The 17,535-nt window shown below is 49.3% G+C and overlaps 2 protein-coding genes across 2 annotated transcripts; both read right to left on the bottom strand.

Moving 5' to 3' along the window:
- Window positions 1-7,806: 7,806 nt before the first annotated feature.
- Window positions 7,807-9,755, bottom strand: LOC136541869 (delta(8)-fatty-acid desaturase 2-like). Its single transcript, XM_066534032.1, has one exon. The coding sequence runs from the start codon at window positions 9,601-9,603 to the stop codon at window positions 8,236-8,238; it is 1,368 nt and encodes a 455-aa protein (XP_066390129.1). The 5' UTR covers window positions 9,604-9,755; the 3' UTR covers window positions 7,807-8,235.
- A 2,790-nt stretch (window positions 9,756-12,545) lies between these two features.
- Window positions 12,546-14,214, bottom strand: LOC136543999 (uncharacterized). The gene is made up of 2 exons (XM_066536293.1): window positions 13,749-14,214; window positions 12,546-13,704 (listed from the first exon to the last, which is right to left on the bottom strand). Exons 1-2 carry the CDS (start codon window positions 14,212-14,214, stop codon window positions 12,968-12,970), a joined length of 1,203 nt encoding a protein of 400 aa, XP_066392390.1. The 3' UTR covers window positions 12,546-12,967.
- Window positions 14,215-17,535: the final 3,321 nt, after the last annotated feature.

Genomic DNA, 17,535 nt, shown 5'->3' with positions numbered 1-17,535 from the left:
ATTTTCTTCTTTGAGCTTCTCATTCTCAAGAATCAACTCTTTGTCATGATCAAGAGTTTCTAGCACAATGGTGTTGTGGCTTTTTATTTCTTCAAGATCTTTCATGAGCTTCTCATTTGTGTTCTTGAGCTTGACATATTCATCATAGTCATTGCACTCAACCACTTGCTTGCCTTTGCCACTAGATCCTTGCTCAATGCTCTCATCAATCAAATCATCACATGATGTAGCTATATCAATCTTAACAACATGGTTAGTAGCATCATGTGGCTCATTTGGTAGGAATTCTTGAGAAATGACAAGAGTATCATGATTGATCTTAAGAGTTGTATACTCATCTTTTAGCTTGTTGTGACTAGTGATGAGCTCATTGTGCACCCACTCAAGTTTATCATATTTATCTTTAAGCTCTTTCTTAGAAGATTTGAGCTCCTTGAGTTTGGATGATATAGCATTATTAGTTTCTCTAAGCTCATCATTAGCCTTTTCCAATGTATCGCACTTAGCTAAGAGTGAATCATTTTTAGCATCAAGCTTTTCATTTGTAGCTCTACTCTTTCTAATGATCTTAGTGTATTTTTTTAGTATTTTGATAAGATCATCATATGTAGGAGAATCATCATCATCACTATCGCTATCATCATCACTAGCTTGCTCATCATCACTACTATCATCATTCTTAGTTACCTTGCGTTCACCCTTGGCCATAAGACATAGGTGTGTAGAGGATGATGGCGATGGTGGCGGTGAAGATGCAAGATCAATAGCAATGGCGGCCACCTTCTCATTGTCATTATCATCATCGGATGATCCACTTAATGAATCAATGTTCGTGAGCCAATCACCGACAATGTAGGCCTTTCCACTCTTCTTCTTCTTATAGAAGTCCCTCTTTTGCCATCTCTCTTCTTGTATGGCTTGTTCTTTTTTTTCTCATCTTCATCTTCATTACTTGAGTCATCTTTCTTGCCCTTGTTCTTGTTCTTGAACTTATCTTTCTTGGGCTTTATGCATTGATGAGCTAGATGGCCAAGTTTGCCACAATTGTAGCAATCCATCTCGAAGATTGGCTTTCTTCTTGAGCTAGTGAAGAACTTTTTCTTGCCGTCAAACTTGATGCCACTCTTGTTTAGCTTCTTTAGCATCTTGGCGGTCTTCTTCACCATGAGAGCAAGACTTTCTTCATCATTTTCTTTATCACTTGAGCTCTCATACTCAAGTCTTGCTTTGCCCTTATCTTGGCTAGCTTTGAATGCTAAGTCCTTCTCTTTCTTCTTTGTAGAGGATGAGCCATCTTGTGGCGTGATGTGCATGTACATCTCATGAGCATTGATCTTTCTCGAGATTTGTGTCAGTGTAGCGACGGAAAGATCACCTTGATGTAGCACGGTCACAATGTGCCCATATTTGTCAATGGGGAGGACACTCAAGATCTTTCTTACAACATCGGATGGTGACATTTGAGTAAGTCCAAGCCCATTAACTTCCTCTACAAGAACATTTAAACGAGAATACATCTCATTAGCACTTTCTTTGGGAAGCATTTCAAATGAATTTAGCTTTTTAATCACAAGATGATAGCGTTCATCACGCTCACTCTTGGTTCCCTCATGGAGCGCATAGACGTCCGACCATAGTGCATGGGTGTCTTTGTGGTTCCTTACACGGTTGAACACATCTTTGCAAAGACCTCTAAAGATGGTGTTGCGAGCCTTTGCATTCCATTTTTCATAATTAACCTCATCGCCTTGTAGGTTAGTAGTATCCCGAGGTTTTGGGAAGCCTTGAGAGGCAGCTCTAAGAATACCAACGTCTAGAGCTTCTAAGTACGCCTCCATGCGAATTTTCCAATATGGAAAGTTATCTCCCTCAAAGATAGGAGGAGGTCCATCCCTGTGAGACATTTTGCTCTAAGCGGTTAAGCTTAAAAAAGTGAGCACGAGGCTCTGATACCAATTGAAAGGATCAAGATGCCCAAGAGGGGGGTGAATTGGGCTAATTCTAAATTTTCTTGCAATAATCAAATCCTACGGTTAGCCCAATTAACCCCTTGTGCCTAGAAAAGTGTTTTTATTAATCTAACGCACAACGAACTTGCACCCTATGTTCCAAACTTACTCTAGCATGGCAATTCTGTGAATATAAGAACAAGTATTGAATTGCTCAAAGTAAATGCTCAAAGTAAATAGAGAGAGAGGAACACGGCGATGTTTTGCCGAGGTATCGGAGAGTCGCCACTCTCCACTAGTCCTCGTTGGATCACCCGCGCAAGGGTGTAGCTCCCCCTTGATCCGCGCAAGGATCAAGTGCTCTCTATGGGTTGATTCTTCGATACTCCGTCGCGGCGAATCACCCAAAGCCGCTCACAACTTGAGTTGGGTCACTCACAAGCTGCGCCGGGTGATCACCAAGCTCCTAATCACCACCAAGCCATCTAGGTGATGGCGATCACCAAGAGTAACAAGCACGGACTCTCACTTGACCACGCGAAGCCTAATGAGAAGATGGATGCACACTTGGCTACTCTTGATTCACTAATGAGGCTGCTCTCTTGGATTCTCAAATCTCAATCACCTCACTAGGACCTTGCTCTTCTTGGCACTCACAAACGTGTTTCTCAGCTGTTGGAATGAGCAAAAGTGACTCCACACATGAGTGGAGCTTCTATTTATAAGGCAGCCTGAAAAATGAACCGTTATGAGCTTCTACGGGGTGACCGGACGCTCCGGTCGTACTGACCGGGCGCTCCGGTCGTACTGACCGGACGCTCCGGTCAGTTCAACCCGTGAACCAACGAAAATGTGTTGACCGGACGCTGGCAGGGTCCGGTCACCACTGATTGGACGCGTTCGGTCACATTAAACCCTTACTAGAACCTTACTGTACTCGACCGGACGCTGAACCCCCAGGGTCCGGTCAGTACTGACCGGACGCGTCCGGCCACAGATTCCCTTCTCTGGAACCTTACTGGAGTCGACCGGATGTTGCCTCTCAGCGTCCGGTGACTTGACCTTTCCAGCGTCCGGTCGCACCGAACGCAATCTGCTTGATCAAATGAACTGACCGGACCCTGCGGCCAGAGTCCGGTCGCACCGGGGCCAGCGTCCGGTCAGCATTTGACCCTCCATTTACTTCCAACTCTCGATCTTGTGTGAATGAAGTTTGCTCCAAAGGATCTTAGGCATTCATAGGAGCTACCTAGAGCTAGTTTTAACAAGTGTGCACCACACCTAACTCACTAGACTCACCTAGATCAAACTACCCGTCCATACCCCCCTTAATAGTACGGCCAAAGGAAAAACAAAGTCCTAAACTACTCTAAGTGTCTCTCCAACTCCAATCGACACTTAGAACTAGTCATCCTTAACCTTGTCGTCCATCCTTTGAAAACCGAAACAATTTCCATCGTAGGGGCATGACAACTTTGATTGCCCAATTGATCTCCATTACCATGACCTAACTTAATTGTCTCTGCAAAACACACGTTAGTCATAATAATCTTGTATTGTCATTAATCACCGAAACCCAATTAGGGGCCTAGATGCTTTCAGGCCTGTCCAGCGATGGGCCCCTCTCTTGGGCGCGGCGTAGGACGGAGCACGGCATGACGCGGCAGGGGATGGGGGACGCCGCGGGGGATGGTGGCGGCGGCGCGACAAAGTGGGGAGAGGAGCGTGGAGCGGCGCGGGATGGGGGCAGATGCTACACCACCGCGCTGAAGAAGGCCACGACAAGTGGCCTCACGCCACCTGCGGCGAGAAGCCTCGCGTTGGAGAAAGGAGCAGCGTTGTCTTTTTTGGAGAAGCGGACTGGTGAGCGGTGCTGGATAAGGCGGAGTGCGGGCACGTGGTGTCTGGACGCACAGACGCCCGCGCCATATCATTATCGTTTTTTTAATTTTAATTAGATAGAAACCCAATTCTTTCCTTGCGTTCTCGATCATGAAACAGGAACCTAATACTATTAGTTATCGGGACGTACTATATCAAGCAGCAATAGAGTAGTGCATTTTCTCTGCGTTTTTTCTCCGTTCACCATCAGTCTGTACCAATTTTATTATAAAGGGCATATCCAGTGCAGAGACTTTCCGCTCTGTGCGGGATCTGAGGAAGAATGTCAGTGACAAATTTTATCCTCGCTTGTGCAATGCGAGGACCCCGTGACTCGAACCCGGGTCTAACAATTTTATTATATGTACCAATTTTATTATATGTAAAAAAAAGCTTTGGTCAACCAGGAAGAAGAAAAAAGATGACTAGCAGCGGCAATGGCAATTGGCAAACTGTGAATGATATAGTGAGATTGTGTGTAAGTAGATCAGATCACAATGTGTAAAAACTAGAAATAGCAAGCAGTAGCAGATCACGAGCTGGGTCACCTGGGAATCCTTACAAGTACAGTCAGTGCCTCGTCGCCGTCGTCCGTGTAGGATAGGATGCTCTGTGTCCTCCGAGGGCATGATAAAAAGACTTAGGCTTTGTTTAGACTGGAGTTAGGAATCAGTATCTGATATTGTAGTACTTTTGTTTGTATTTGATAATTATTGTCCAATCATGGTCTAACTAGGCTCAAAAGATTCGTCTCGTAATTTACAATCAAACTGTGTAATTAGTTATTTTTTTATCTACATTTAATACTCCATGCATGTGTCTAAAGATTTGATGTGATGGAGAGAATAAAAAAACTTGCAATCTAAACAAGGCCTTAGCCCCCGTTGGATTCCAAGCTTCTAAATTTCTTAGGAGTTAAAAGTTTTAGGAGTTTTTAGGAGGCTGTCAAAACCTTCTAAAATAGTATTTGGTTCTACCTCTTAAAACTGACGAAAAGCAATAAATACACTAGCAAAAAGACCATGCAGTCCTCCCCTTTACCCCTGCTCCTTCTCTGCTCCCGTCGTGGTCCTCGCCGTCTCCGCGGAGGTGGCCATCTCGACGAACGGAAGCGTGAGCAGCTCCACCACGTGTCGCCGCCTCGTCTTGGTCGCGACCATCCCCCTACCCGTCGGGGAGCACCGGTGGCAGCGGGCCGACCCCCTTAGCCTTTGTCCATTATTTCTCTATTTGCCATCTTCTTCCTACAGCCACGGGAAAAAGAAAAGGGAAACCCGACGGCCAACGCCCAAGCCCCCCGGCGGCCGCGTCCCCATCCCAGCAGCCGTGCCCCTAGGCCCAGCCTCGAGCCCAGTCCCGACGCGGCGATGGAGTCCCGGTCCCGTGCCCCCGAAGGTGGCGTCTCCCACTCGCACGACGTCGGTAGCCGCGCGCGCGACGCTGGTGGCCGCGCGTAGCCCTGGCAGCCACGCCGCTCATGACCGGCGCCCACGCGTGCCCCTGGCAGCCGCGCCCGCGCTCGTCCGTAGCTCGCAGGCCCCGGGCGCGTGGCAGCTTGTCCTCAGCGCTCGCCCCGTGCCCCAGCGGCCAAGGCAGCTCCCGATGGCGCCCACATCCGGGGAAGGCCGCGCTCATGAGCTCCGGCGACCGCGGCCCGGCTTCCCTCCGCCCACGAGCTCGAGCGACCGCGCCCAGGCAACTCCTGGCGACCCACTCGCACGCGGCGGCGGCCCAGCCCCGCGCCTCCGGTGATGGCGCCCCGGCTCTGCTCCTCGCGACTGTGGAGGCTCAGGTGGGAGGGAGGATGGGAGAGAGAGAGGGGGCCGGCGGCGCTCGCGTGGCGGCTGGTGGTGGCGCGTGCGGAGGACGGCAGTGCGGAGCTCGCGCACGGACGAACGAGCTGGCTCGCTCATGGGCGGACGAACGGCGTGGAGCTTGGTCGCGCGGGGCTACATGGACGGCGGAGCTTGCATGGAGGCCGGTTGCGCTCACGTGGTGGCCGGTGGTTGTGCGTGCGAAGGCTAGCGGCGCTCGCATGGTGGGCGACGGTGGAGGGTAGGGGCAGAGAGAGAGGGTGGGAGAGAGAGAGAGGCGGCATGGCAATAAAGGAGGGGTAGTGAGAGTCTAGGATGGACATTAGGAGCTTTTAGGAGGAGGTGGAGCTCCTAAAGTTTTTAGCCCATCCTAAAGTTTTTAGGAGCTTTTAGAAAGAGATGTTGGGTTCTTGAGACAAATTCTATTCAGATTTTAGCTCCTAAAACTTTTAGGAGGGGTAACCAAACCGGACCCTTTGGTTCCGAGAACGGCGTCCCGAACTGTTCCGGCCTATTTAATTTGTACGTAGCAGACTTGAGCAGGAATCGTTCCAGCCGGGAATGACTCAATCGAACGAGCCCTAGAGATTCTTGCAAAGATTAGGGAGCAAGTGGACGTGATCGATCCTCCCAAGATTGGTTTTCGAGGTCGAGGCATCCGGCGAGAAGATATTTTGCCTCCCGTCCTAGTCCCAATAGAATAGAATACGATGAATGCCCGGAGAGGCATCGACACACAAGTGTGGATGCTCTCGGCAGCACCAGCCCAGTCGCAGGCATCGATCCGATGATCGTGTGGTGTGGTTGCTGGTTTCTGCCTGTGGCCTTTGGGTGGGCAGCAAGTAGTCCATGGCGATGGTATCGACGCTATCCAAAGGGAGAAAGAAGCTTGTTCCACTGAAACATCGTGATGCTGAACGCTTCTGAAGTATGATAAGAATACGCAACTGCCCGTTTGTTGTTTCTGCAAAAGAAGAAATGCCGATGAGCATGGTTCCATCAACATGGTGGCGTGTGTTGCCACCTATTCGGTCGTCAGCTTCCGTAGGGAAGCCGGCATGGACGCATGGTATCGCCAATCGCCATCTGATGAAGCTGCATTCCCCTGTTCCATGGAGCACGGCCATTCAGTCGATAGCAGATATTCCATTTCTCAGCTACTAGCATGTTAGAGCCCAGTTCTTTTTTCCTTCATACCAAGGGCGTTCCCAGGAGTCACCTAGCGCAGGCAGCGTTCCCAGGCATCCGACGCCACACCTGGGGATGAGATGGATGCCTGGCGATGCTCCTGCCTGGGAGACGTCCATCCAAACAGGCCCTAATTTTGAACAAGTTAACAGTTTTATCACAACGTTCTCTATTAGATAGACCAAGATGCATGGCTTCCTCCCTCCATCTCTCTCAGGCACAACGTACGCTTACCTGGCAAAGAGCTATTCTAGCTTGACAGCAAGACATGGAGCCCTACGTACATGCCATAAAGCTATTTCTGTTACACAAAGAGATAGGGGGCCCTGAGTATGCCAGGACATGTTACATGTGCTGCATCTCTGAACCACAATTGAAGAATCAAGGCTCAAAGGGCAGACAGGGGATGGTCCAAGATCCAGAAACCAAGGGGGGCTACCTCAGGAAACGGACACGGTCACGAGCTGTACACGTTCCCAAAGGCCACAGACCACAGCATTACAGCAATGCAATGCAAGCTGGTCCGGACACTGGACAGGTACGGTATGTGATAAAAAAAACACACAATGCACATCTGTATATCATGTCCAGGTTTGTGGTTTTCTTACTGTATAAAGGTAGCAGTAGCAGTAAATGTAGAAACTATAGTGGCTGCCTGGCTTGCTTTTATGCATATACGAAGATTGTGGAGGATAGCTAAGCAGGTGACTGATAAACTTCTCAACACAGCCGGTATTATGCTGTTCATTGATAAGAAAAAACTGATTCTAGAAAGAAGCAATGAACAAACTGTCGGAAATAGAAGTTATGAAGAGTGGCTGTATGTCAGGGTCACTATCAATTACCTCAACTTGCACTTAGAGTAATGCATAAGAGAAATACAAAGACAGCATCACTTTACAGGACCAAAAAATAGGTCATGAACAAAGCAGAAAATGGGAATGCTGTAGGAATATGGATAAATTGATCACTGATTGTCATATACATACTAGTTTTTCAAAGAGAAAGTCAAGCTGCCACAGCAACTGAGAATACAGGGGTACCACATAATATTACCAGCCGTTCATTAAGCTTACAACATCATGAACATCAAGCATCCACAATCTTGACAATGCAAGCAAAATCCAAGGGACATAATCTTAAAACAGAGGTTCATGACTTAAAGCAAGGATCATAATATAGTTAAAATGATAGGGAGAGCAGAACAGCCGGCAAACAACCAGACAATTGAAGCATGAACTCTTCAACTGGATAGACAGTCACTTGTCAACACGAAAATTCCAACCCGACTGAGACGGGTTAAATGATCAATATCTCTAAATAACTGGGAAGCAATCAGACAATCGCATGGGCACAAAGCTGAAAACCAGAAGTTGCCTTCAGTTCATATATCCTCATCCCATTTATCCATGGGTGTTCAAAGCCTCCCAGACCAAATTCTTGGGAGCGGCACCACTTGTGGCGCTCCTGGCCTGCAAGGCAGCAGCCCTGAGTGTCTTCCATGTGAGCACATTTGCGCCCCAGAATGAGGCTGCAGAATAAGTCAGGCCATGCTTCTTGCAAAGGTCACGCACGGCCGGCGCGACCTTCCGAAGGTGGCACCGAGGTAGGCGGGGAAACAGATGGTGCTCAATCTGGAATTGCAGACCACCATGGAACCAATCCATCCACGGAGGGCACAGGATGTCGAGCGAGCCTGCCGTCTGCTTCTCAAACCAGTCATTGCCCTTGGGTGGCCCGACATACACATCGGACGAGAAGTGGTTCAGGCAGAATTGGACGTGCTGAATCCCGCAAATGGTAAAGCTGAAAAGCACAAACGCGACCCTCTCCCACCAATTCGGCAGGGAAACAACCAGCAATGGGTACCAAGCCCAGAATGCGGCGACCCCGGCGATCTCAAGCAACCGCTGCGGTACCCTCTTCTCGGTGAGAACGAAGAGAGCGGACTGCACAAGAAGATTTATCCTGGCGATGCACATTACCGGGTAGAAGGTCCAGTGCTGGTAGCTGATGAGGAATTTGGAGGCGGCATCGAACGCCAGGGTCCTTTGGTAGAAGTAGGACCATATGTTGCCGAACAGCTTGGGGGAGACGGCGAAGAGCGGCATGTGCTGGAGGTCCGGGTCATGGTCCAGGCTGTTGCAGGCGATGTGGTGCGTGTTGTGGTTGCATTTCCACCAGGCGATGCTGAGGCCGGTGAGGCAGTTCCCGGAGAGCACCTGCACGACGCGGTCGAGGACCGGGTGGCCCGTGATGCGGTGGTGGCCCGAGTCGTGGCCCATCCAGCCGGACTGGATCCAGACGAAGCCGATGAGCCCTCCCGCGAGGAGGTGCGCCCAGGCGCTGGCGCAGGCGAGGACGAGGTAGAGCGCGGCGTAGAAGAGCACGGCCATCAGGACGAGCTGGACCTTGGGGGCGGGGCCGACGCGTTCGAAGAGGCCCGCGGAGGAGAGCTGCGCGAGGAGGCGGCGGTAGTCGGCGGACGCGGGGGAGACGGTGTAGTCGGAGAGGCGGCCGACGAAGAAGCGGCGGAGGAGCGGGCGCGCCGAGGGCGGGTGGTAGGCGACGAAGGCGTCGGTGGCGTCCTGCCCCGCCAGGGTGATGAGCGGGAGGTCACCGCCCGGGTGGTGGGGGAGCCAGGGCGTGACGTCGTACACGTCGCCGGAGATGGAGATCCAGAGGTCGTCGGCGGACGCGTGCGCGCGGAGCTCCTTGGAGGAGATCATGCGCACGTCGCCTGCGCCCGCGGCGTCTCCGGGGACCGACATTGCGTCGACGGAGGGCGGCTTTGCGCGGCCGTGGCCCGGATGGGGCCTTGGGTGGTGCTGATTTGGGACGCGGAGGCGGGGGGAGAATTGAGGAGCGGGGGAGATCGGATCTTAAGGAGAAAAAAAGAATACCCGTGTCATCTCGCTGTTCGATGGGCTGGCTGGCTGTTGTGTCGGCTGAAGCTTCCACACACCTCTCCGTGGCGCAGTGAACGCGGGGGACGTGGCTGCTGGATGGCCGTGTCATGCACGTTCCTGGCGCGTCTCCGTCCTGACGCGCTCCCAGAGGACATCTGGATTTCTACAGCTAAACGCACTTGCCTTCTTGTATGCTTGATTTTTTTTTTGTCTGATCCGAAACACAGACTAGCACTCGTGCTACAGCTCAGATCCATGTTGCACGTTGGATCGATAAATTTCGAGATCAGATGCCTCGTTATCGAACGACACATCGTCTGCCACTGTAAAAATAACACTATTAAATTCTAGAATAAATCAAAAAAATACGAGCATCTTTGCCAAGAAATTGAACTTAGTCCGTGCAGTCCAATAAGAATGAAACAGACATTATAAAAAACAAGAATGAAATAGAGGTGAGAAAGACTCGAGATCCTTAGCACCTAAGGTTCCCAGACGACTCAAGGTTCAAGGTTGGTTCACACGATTAGGGTTCTTTCTCTATATTTCCACATCTCTCTCTATTCGATTCTCTCTGGGAGATTTGATCACCCACACATCCAAGTTCGTTCTCAGCCACGTATATTCTCCATCTTGGGCCAACCATGATCTACTAACCTTAAACCCTAGTAGTTCATTTTTCTCTCATCCTCGTTTAGAGTGGGGGTGATGGATCTTGGAAGCGGTCAGGGTAGAGGGAATGGAAATTTGATGATGAAGGTGAATCTATTGGTGGTAGAGAGGAGAGGGGTCAAGATCGGAGGTGATGGTCACGATCAACTAAAGGCGATAGAACCTTAGGCGATTGACAAGGTGTTCGCGGATAAACTAATCCATGCAAAGGCGTTGGCACAATCCCTACTAGGTAAAATTTCGTGCTAGGGTAAGGGGGTTGTATGCAAGGATTTGGGAGAGAATCACTTCGTTCAAGCAAGGAGCGAGTAAACATAGGGCTGGCCCATGTAAGTTCGGTAAGGATTTGGTTATTATGGTGTATTTTGAGGAAACCAAATCCCTAGAAGAATTGGAGTTCATGTTGATCTCGATTGCCTAGCAAATCCCTAGAAGAATTAGAGTCTCACGTCTCCTACTGGGCATGATGAACAAGGTAACTAGGAAAGAAATTGGGAGATTCCCTTGAAATGGAAATGGAAGAGGATGCCATAGCGGTGGGTAGAGTGCTTTAGGTGAAGGTACAAATGGACATACACAAGCCCCTAAACTGAACAAAGAAGTAATAGAAAAAGAAGTTGAAAAAGTAGAAGGGGTTGGGTAGAGAAAGAGGTGGATAAAAGGAGGTTTGGGCACCATGGAGGCAAGCTGACTTGATAACTTAGTGAAGGCAATGTAATACTCCTCAACTGACATGTCCTGCTGCTGCTGAAGATAATGAAGATTCTAACGAATTGAATAGCAGAGAGCTGAGCTGCTTTATTGGTAGCGAGCTTTCAAGCGATCCCACATTTCCTTCGTCGTACTGTGATCCTCAAGACATGAGCGAATGCTCAACTCAACATTCATGCCGATAGCAGCCATCACACGGTCATCATCAAGGCGCCAAGCTTTGACCGCTTTGGCCTCGTTCGCTGGTCTGAAACTTGGCTGAAACTGGCTAAAAAACACTGTTCCGGCTGAATTATTGTGAGAGAAAAACACTGTTCCGACTGAAAAAAGAAGCTGAACAAACCATTTTTAAGATAAGCGAACGGGGCCTTTATTATTAGGATCAGTTGAGGCTGCAGGTGGATCCTCAGTGAGATGTGAGGCATAACCACAAGCTTGCAGCAGCATTTTGAGAGAGAAAGCCCACTCTCTATAATTTTGACCATTGAGCTTCACGTCCAGGGGTGGCAAGCCAAAAGAAAAGGCCGTAGGCATGAAGGATGACACATCACCACTAGGAGATGTAGCTGGTGGCGCCATGGTAGAGGCTGGCGGTGGAGAACAAACTGGCACAGCAGATCGGCAAAATCAGCAAAGCAGCACGAACAGCAGCAGAGCAACAAAGAGGCAGGAGCAGATCGGCACAGCAGCAGAGCAGCACGGACAGCGAAAAGGGGCAACCTTGAGGAGGGGCGTGGAAGGAAGGTCGACGCTGCTGGATGAAGTCAGTCGCCGGCATCCATCAGTGCAGAGGTGTCGGCTGCATGGAGGCTAGGAGAACCTAGCTTTGTTACCATGTTAGGAGGGACATCTAATTATTTGCCACTCTTACGGAGGCCGCCTCTCTAATTGCCAACTTTGTGGTGGCAACTACAGAAATATCCTAAAAAATAGTAACTCGTCTAATATTTTACTATTTTTGCTGACGTGGAGCCAGCTTGGAAACGGGCCGTTGACGCTCGAAGACCGAAGACAAAAGACCATTCTGCCCCGCCGTGTATTGCTTAACAAGCGCCGTCTCCTCCCATCTGCACTACTATACGATCGTGCACGACAGGGAAGCCGGCGGCAAAGACGCGAGGCGGTGGCAGCTGGAGAAGGCGATCCCGCTGCCGTGGCCGTCAGACCACCTCCATTTCTGCCTCCGGGGCACGGGCAACGGGTGCCTCATCATTGAAGTCAGCGAGGAAAAACCAGTATTCATGGCGAGCCACCGCGTCAGGGACGCTGAGCTCTTCAAGATCGACGTCAAGAGTTTCCAGCTCCAGAGGATCTGCCGGGCACGGTGCGCCGGCAGTGCTGCCGGCGAGTGCTGCTGGCCATACTTCGGCTTCCCGCCATCGCTGTCGTTGCCCACTGTGTGAGCACTGAGCAGCATGATGTTAATGAAACAAAATTATCTTCAACTTTAGAGCGAGCCTTCAGTTTGTATGGTCTCTACATGTATAAGCAACACTTGTACTCGTCCAGTTTGTTTACAAATGCAACGCATACATACAGATACAGTTTACAAGTACAAAGCAAACAGCAACCTCAACATTTTTCAACTGTATAAACCCCACAAAGCAGGAGTAGACCATAGCCCAAAGGCATAGATTATAGTCAAAGCCACGTCACTTGATCTTGATGTTTATTGATTTCCTCTTGTATACTATGTCCCATTGCCGGTTGCTTTCATTGGTACCATAGCAATGAGCAAGTACAGCATTGCACCTTCTACACAAAAGACGGCAGCTTGTATGAGGCAAAAGGAACCAACTGCTGTACAGCCTAGAGGATAATCCATAGATCATGCCAGGTGCTCCTAGCTTGCTCTATGTTTTGATATCTTCCACTGCATGTTTGTCGTTCTCTTTGTTCTCTTAAAGGATTGCTCAAGGTCAGCTGAGGACCATCCAGTGAGACCAGAAGATCGCCCATGGCTTGCAGAGGATGATCCTGCGCCACGGAAAGATGGCCCAGGGTCCGCTGAGGATGGTTCAGCCAGACGAGAACGGATACCATACGATGCTGCAGTCGAGCTCACCATACCCGTCACAGCAGGTGCAAAGCTCTCCACAAACATGCCACAAGATATCAAAGTCTCACCAGGAGGCATGTTGATGTATGAAACTGTACCATCCTGAAGATCTACACAGAGGAGTCTCTTCTGGTTGCCAAAGAAGATCTTAGTCTTGAGCTGGAAAAATGGGCTTATGCCCACAGGCATCCGAGGAACGATAGTCTGCAAGTGGATCCAGTCTTGACTAGTCAAGTCTGCCACCCAAATATCTGACACTATATTGTTAGATCCATCAGAATGTGTTGACAACAAACGAAGCTTTCCTTCCCCTTCAAATAGTCCCAAATTATGGTTTTTTACAGCATCTGGGATGGCAATTTTTGAGAACCTCTCATCTGTCAGGTTGAGCGTCAGGATTTCTCGACACAAATGGGAGGAAGCCTCATTAAGAAGTAACCAATACATGCCATCATTAACAATGACTGCCTTTGTTGCCTTTAGGAGCTCTGCAGATTCATGTATTGTCCTCCATGTCAGTTCTGGGATGCCTTTAGGACCCGGCAGATCCTCTGGAGCTGGAAACTCTTGACGTCGATCTTGAAGAGCTCAGCGTCCCTGACGCGGTGGCTCGCCATGAATACTGGTTTTTCCTCGCTGACTTCAATGATGAGGCACCCGTTGCCCGTGCCCCGGAGGCAGAAATGGAGGTGGTCTGACGGCCACGGCAGCGGGATCGCCTTCTCCAGCTGCCACCGCCTCGCGTCGTTGCCGCCGGCTTCCGTGTCGTGCACGATCGTATAGTAGTGCAGATGTGAGGAGACGCGCTCGTTAAGCAATACACGGCGGGGCAGAATGGATTTTTGCCTTCGGTCTTCGAGCGTCAACGGCCCGTTCTCAAGCTGACTGGCTGATCTGGCATGCCACGTCAGCAAAAATGACAAAATATTAGACGAGTTACTATTTTTTAAGACATTTTTGTAGTTGTCACCACAAAGTTGACAATCAGAAAGACGGCCTCCGTAAGAGTGGCAAATAATTAGATGTCCCATGTTAGGAAGAATGACCTCACACCCATTCAATGAGTCTAGGGTTCCAGTATATACAAGTATGGCCCAAATTAGGCCATAAGGCCTATATAGGCCAGAAAGAGAGAAGACAGAAAATATCACACACACACACACATATATATGTATGTATGTATGTATGTATGTATGTATGTATGTATGTATGTATTAACAGATACATATGTAGTGAACACATAAACTGAAAAAATCGAACCGAGAAGAAAACAAAGGAGAAATATCGCATGAGGTCACCACAACCTCGCTCCTGGACTGCTCTGCTGCCGCGTCGTCGCTCTTGCACGTGTCCTCGTGGCCGTCGGTCAGCTGTCGCCCCTGGTTGAGAAGGAGCAGGGGCGCCGCCGTGCTAGGGCCGAGGCAGGGAAGGAGAGGGGTGTGAAGGGACCGTGACGCCTAAGAGGGGGGGGTGAATTAGGCAACTTAAAATTCTTACTCTAAACTATGGTATCTTTTTCTAACCCTAGCAAAACATATGCAATAGATAAGCTATCTAGATGTGCAACTATGATTTTGCTAGTGTGTTGCTATCTCTACCGCAAACGTAGTAAAATAATCAATGTAAATGCGAAAGCTAAAGAGCAAGGTAGAGATATGCAAACTCCTGTCGACGACTCCGATATTTTTACCAAGGTATCGAGAAGCGCGCAAGCTTCTCCCTAGTCCTCGTTGGAGCCCCTCGCAAGGAATCCCTCGCAAGGGCCAAGCTCCCGGTCGGGTGACTCCGTGGATAGCCTCGGGCCTCCCCCACGCGCAAGTGGGTCTCCGATGTGTCTTTCGGCAAGCCTCTCCCGGATGCTCCCCGCCGTCTTCACTATCAAGCTTCCGGCTGAAACGCCGCAGGCCTTGTTCCCTCCGGTACACGGTGGCGGCCACACCATAAACGCGGATGGTGTGATCTCGCAAGACTTCAAGCCCCTCCGATGTACAACACTTGTGCTCGCAAGCACGGGGTGGCAAGAGGTATGCAAACCTCACTAAACACTAGGCATACACCTAGAGCAAGCGCATAAGCGGTGGTCTAATCAACCTAAGCACTTCGCAAAGCACTTATGCTAATCACCTAATAAAACACTAAGCACTATGCATGTGGAGATCACTAAAATGGTGTATCAACACCCTTGGTATGTTTTCTCTGCTCCACACAACTTAAATGGCCGGTTGGGGGTTGTATTTATAAGCCCCACTGAGAAAGTAGCCGTTGGGGTCGAATTCCCGCGAAACTTCTACTAACCGAACGCTGAATCGTCCTGACCGGACGCGTCCGGTCGACCCGACCGTTGAGCCGGAAATGTGCTGATCGGGCGCTGGCCAGCGTCCGGTCGTCTACCACCGGACGCGTCTGGTCACAGATTTGCCGCTCTGGAACCTTACTGTACTCGATCGGACGCTGCTATCCTGCGTCCGGTCGGTCGCCGCCAGCGTCCGGTCACCTGTCTGCCGAGTCACTTGCCCAGCGTCCAGTCGCTTGTCCAGCGTCCGGTCACCACAGTGAGCTCATTTCTTCGCAATCTTGCATACGGCTTGGTTCTAATCTTCATGCTTGGACTTTGCTTGATCTCTTGGGTCTTCTCTTGTGCTCCTAAGGTCTTGCTTGAGGTGTTGATCATCGGATCATCACGTCGCTTTCGTCCAAGTCACGTCTTGCACCCTATTGAACTACAAAACAAACACTTGCAAATTCATTAGTCCAATTTGGTTGTGTTGGTCGTCAAACACCAAAATCCAAAGTAAATGGGCCAAGGGTCCATTTTCCTTACAGGGTGCCACTGCGCCGGGGCGGGGAAGGAGCATCCGAGCAGGGTGTCCCTCTGCGGTAGCGGGAGGAGCAGGGACAGGGCCGAGAGGGGGAAGGAGGAGGGCGCGCGGGGAGGCACAAGCGCAATGCGTGACTACGCGAGGGAAGGCCGGTGGGACTCCTGGTGGCGGCTGGGAGGGAGGAGTGGAATGGAGTAGGGTTTGGGGAGGTTGTATATATACCAAGGCCTGCTGGGCTGGGCCATTTTCTTTCTAATTACTGGGCCTCATGGGTCACTTCGGTTATTTCGGTTAATCGAGCTTAAGAACCGAACTAACCTCACTTATTTCGGTTACTTGGAACTGACAACCGAACTAGAAAATAGAATATTCAGTTTTGGTTAATTTGATTTCGGTTATTCGGTTTGGTTTTTGGTTCTCGGTTATTTTTGTTCAGCCTTAGGCGCTAGGTGTATATATAGTTGTTTATTTCCTGCAGGGATGCACTGCCATTATTGGCTTCAATGCAATTCCTGATTTACTTTGCCGGTGAATGCCGTGTGCCGTCTGAGCCCGGACATGCTGTCATGCGGTGATTACGAACTAATAGTACTTCTGCATATATATATACTACTAGTTTATATCAATGCATCATATGATATGTATAGCTTCCTGTACACAGTTCATGTACCGGTTATGTATTCCATTGTTATTGCCTTATTGCATTCTTGGCCTTCGTTTTTCATAATCATAGGTTCACGGAGAATACATGTCAGGCCAACAAGATCAGGGCCGGGGCTGCATATCAAAATATGTTGCTATACTAGCCTTCGTGTGGCCGACCAAGCAGTACACGTCCCTAAAAAATCAAGCAGTACACTTAGAAGAAAAAATTTCCAGCTCAGAGACTGGAATTCAGACTTAATCTATTACATGATTTGAATAATTGGCACCAATTATGTTATGTGATGACAATTGATATACTACACTTGCCGTGTTGGATAGTTATCAATAGATATATCCCATATAGCGCGTTATCATAAATCTACATGCTTGATGACCACAATGCATGTTATTGTTATCAATAGATACATATCCCATTTGTTTTATGGCAGGAACATCAGTATGAACAACATTGGCATCTAGATTGTTGGTGGCTTCAACAATCATGTCGACATATTGTCATGCTGAGAACGTGTTGTAAATAAATATGTTGTCAGCGATTATGATGTTTCTCTCTGTCTCCGAATAAATATGTTGTCAGCGATTAGGATGTTTCTCTCTCTGTCTCTGAATAATGAACACTACAGAGCTCCAACGTATATATTGTACGGCTAAGATCGAATTTAGTAAAAGTCCTCCTTTTTAGAGTCTATATTTGTTTTACAACACCAGCTATTTTTTCTCTGAATTTATATAGCAGTTATATATGTTAGATTAGATACTAATTATGGACATGTAGCGTAAATCCAAACGTGTCCACGGTTGCCATGCATGAGCGCAGTCCTACCGAGTTTTTTTCCGTATGGGATGGACGTGTCCACGATTGCCATG

This window comes from Miscanthus floridulus, chromosome 3 (genome assembly GCF_019320115.1).
Source record: "Miscanthus floridulus cultivar M001 chromosome 3, ASM1932011v1, whole genome shotgun sequence".
Taxonomy (NCBI): domain Eukaryota; kingdom Viridiplantae; phylum Streptophyta; class Magnoliopsida; order Poales; family Poaceae; genus Miscanthus; species Miscanthus floridulus.
Note: the sequence above shows the minus strand (reverse complement) of the source record. Positions and strands in the feature narration are given on the sequence as shown.

Excerpts from the sequence above, each read along its gene's own strand:
- LOC136541869 (XM_066534032.1), bottom strand. The coding sequence starts at position 9,603 with ATGTCGGTCCCCGGAGACGCCGCGGGCGCAGGCGACGTGCGCATGATC.
- LOC136543999 (XM_066536293.1), bottom strand. The coding sequence starts at position 14,214 with ATGGGACATCTAATTATTTGCCACTCTTACGGAGGCCGTCTTTCTGAT. Across the intron at positions 13,705-13,748 it reads CTTCAAGATCGACGTCAAGA|AACTGACATGGAGGACAATA; the intron begins GTTTCCAGCTCC and ends AAGGCATCCCAG.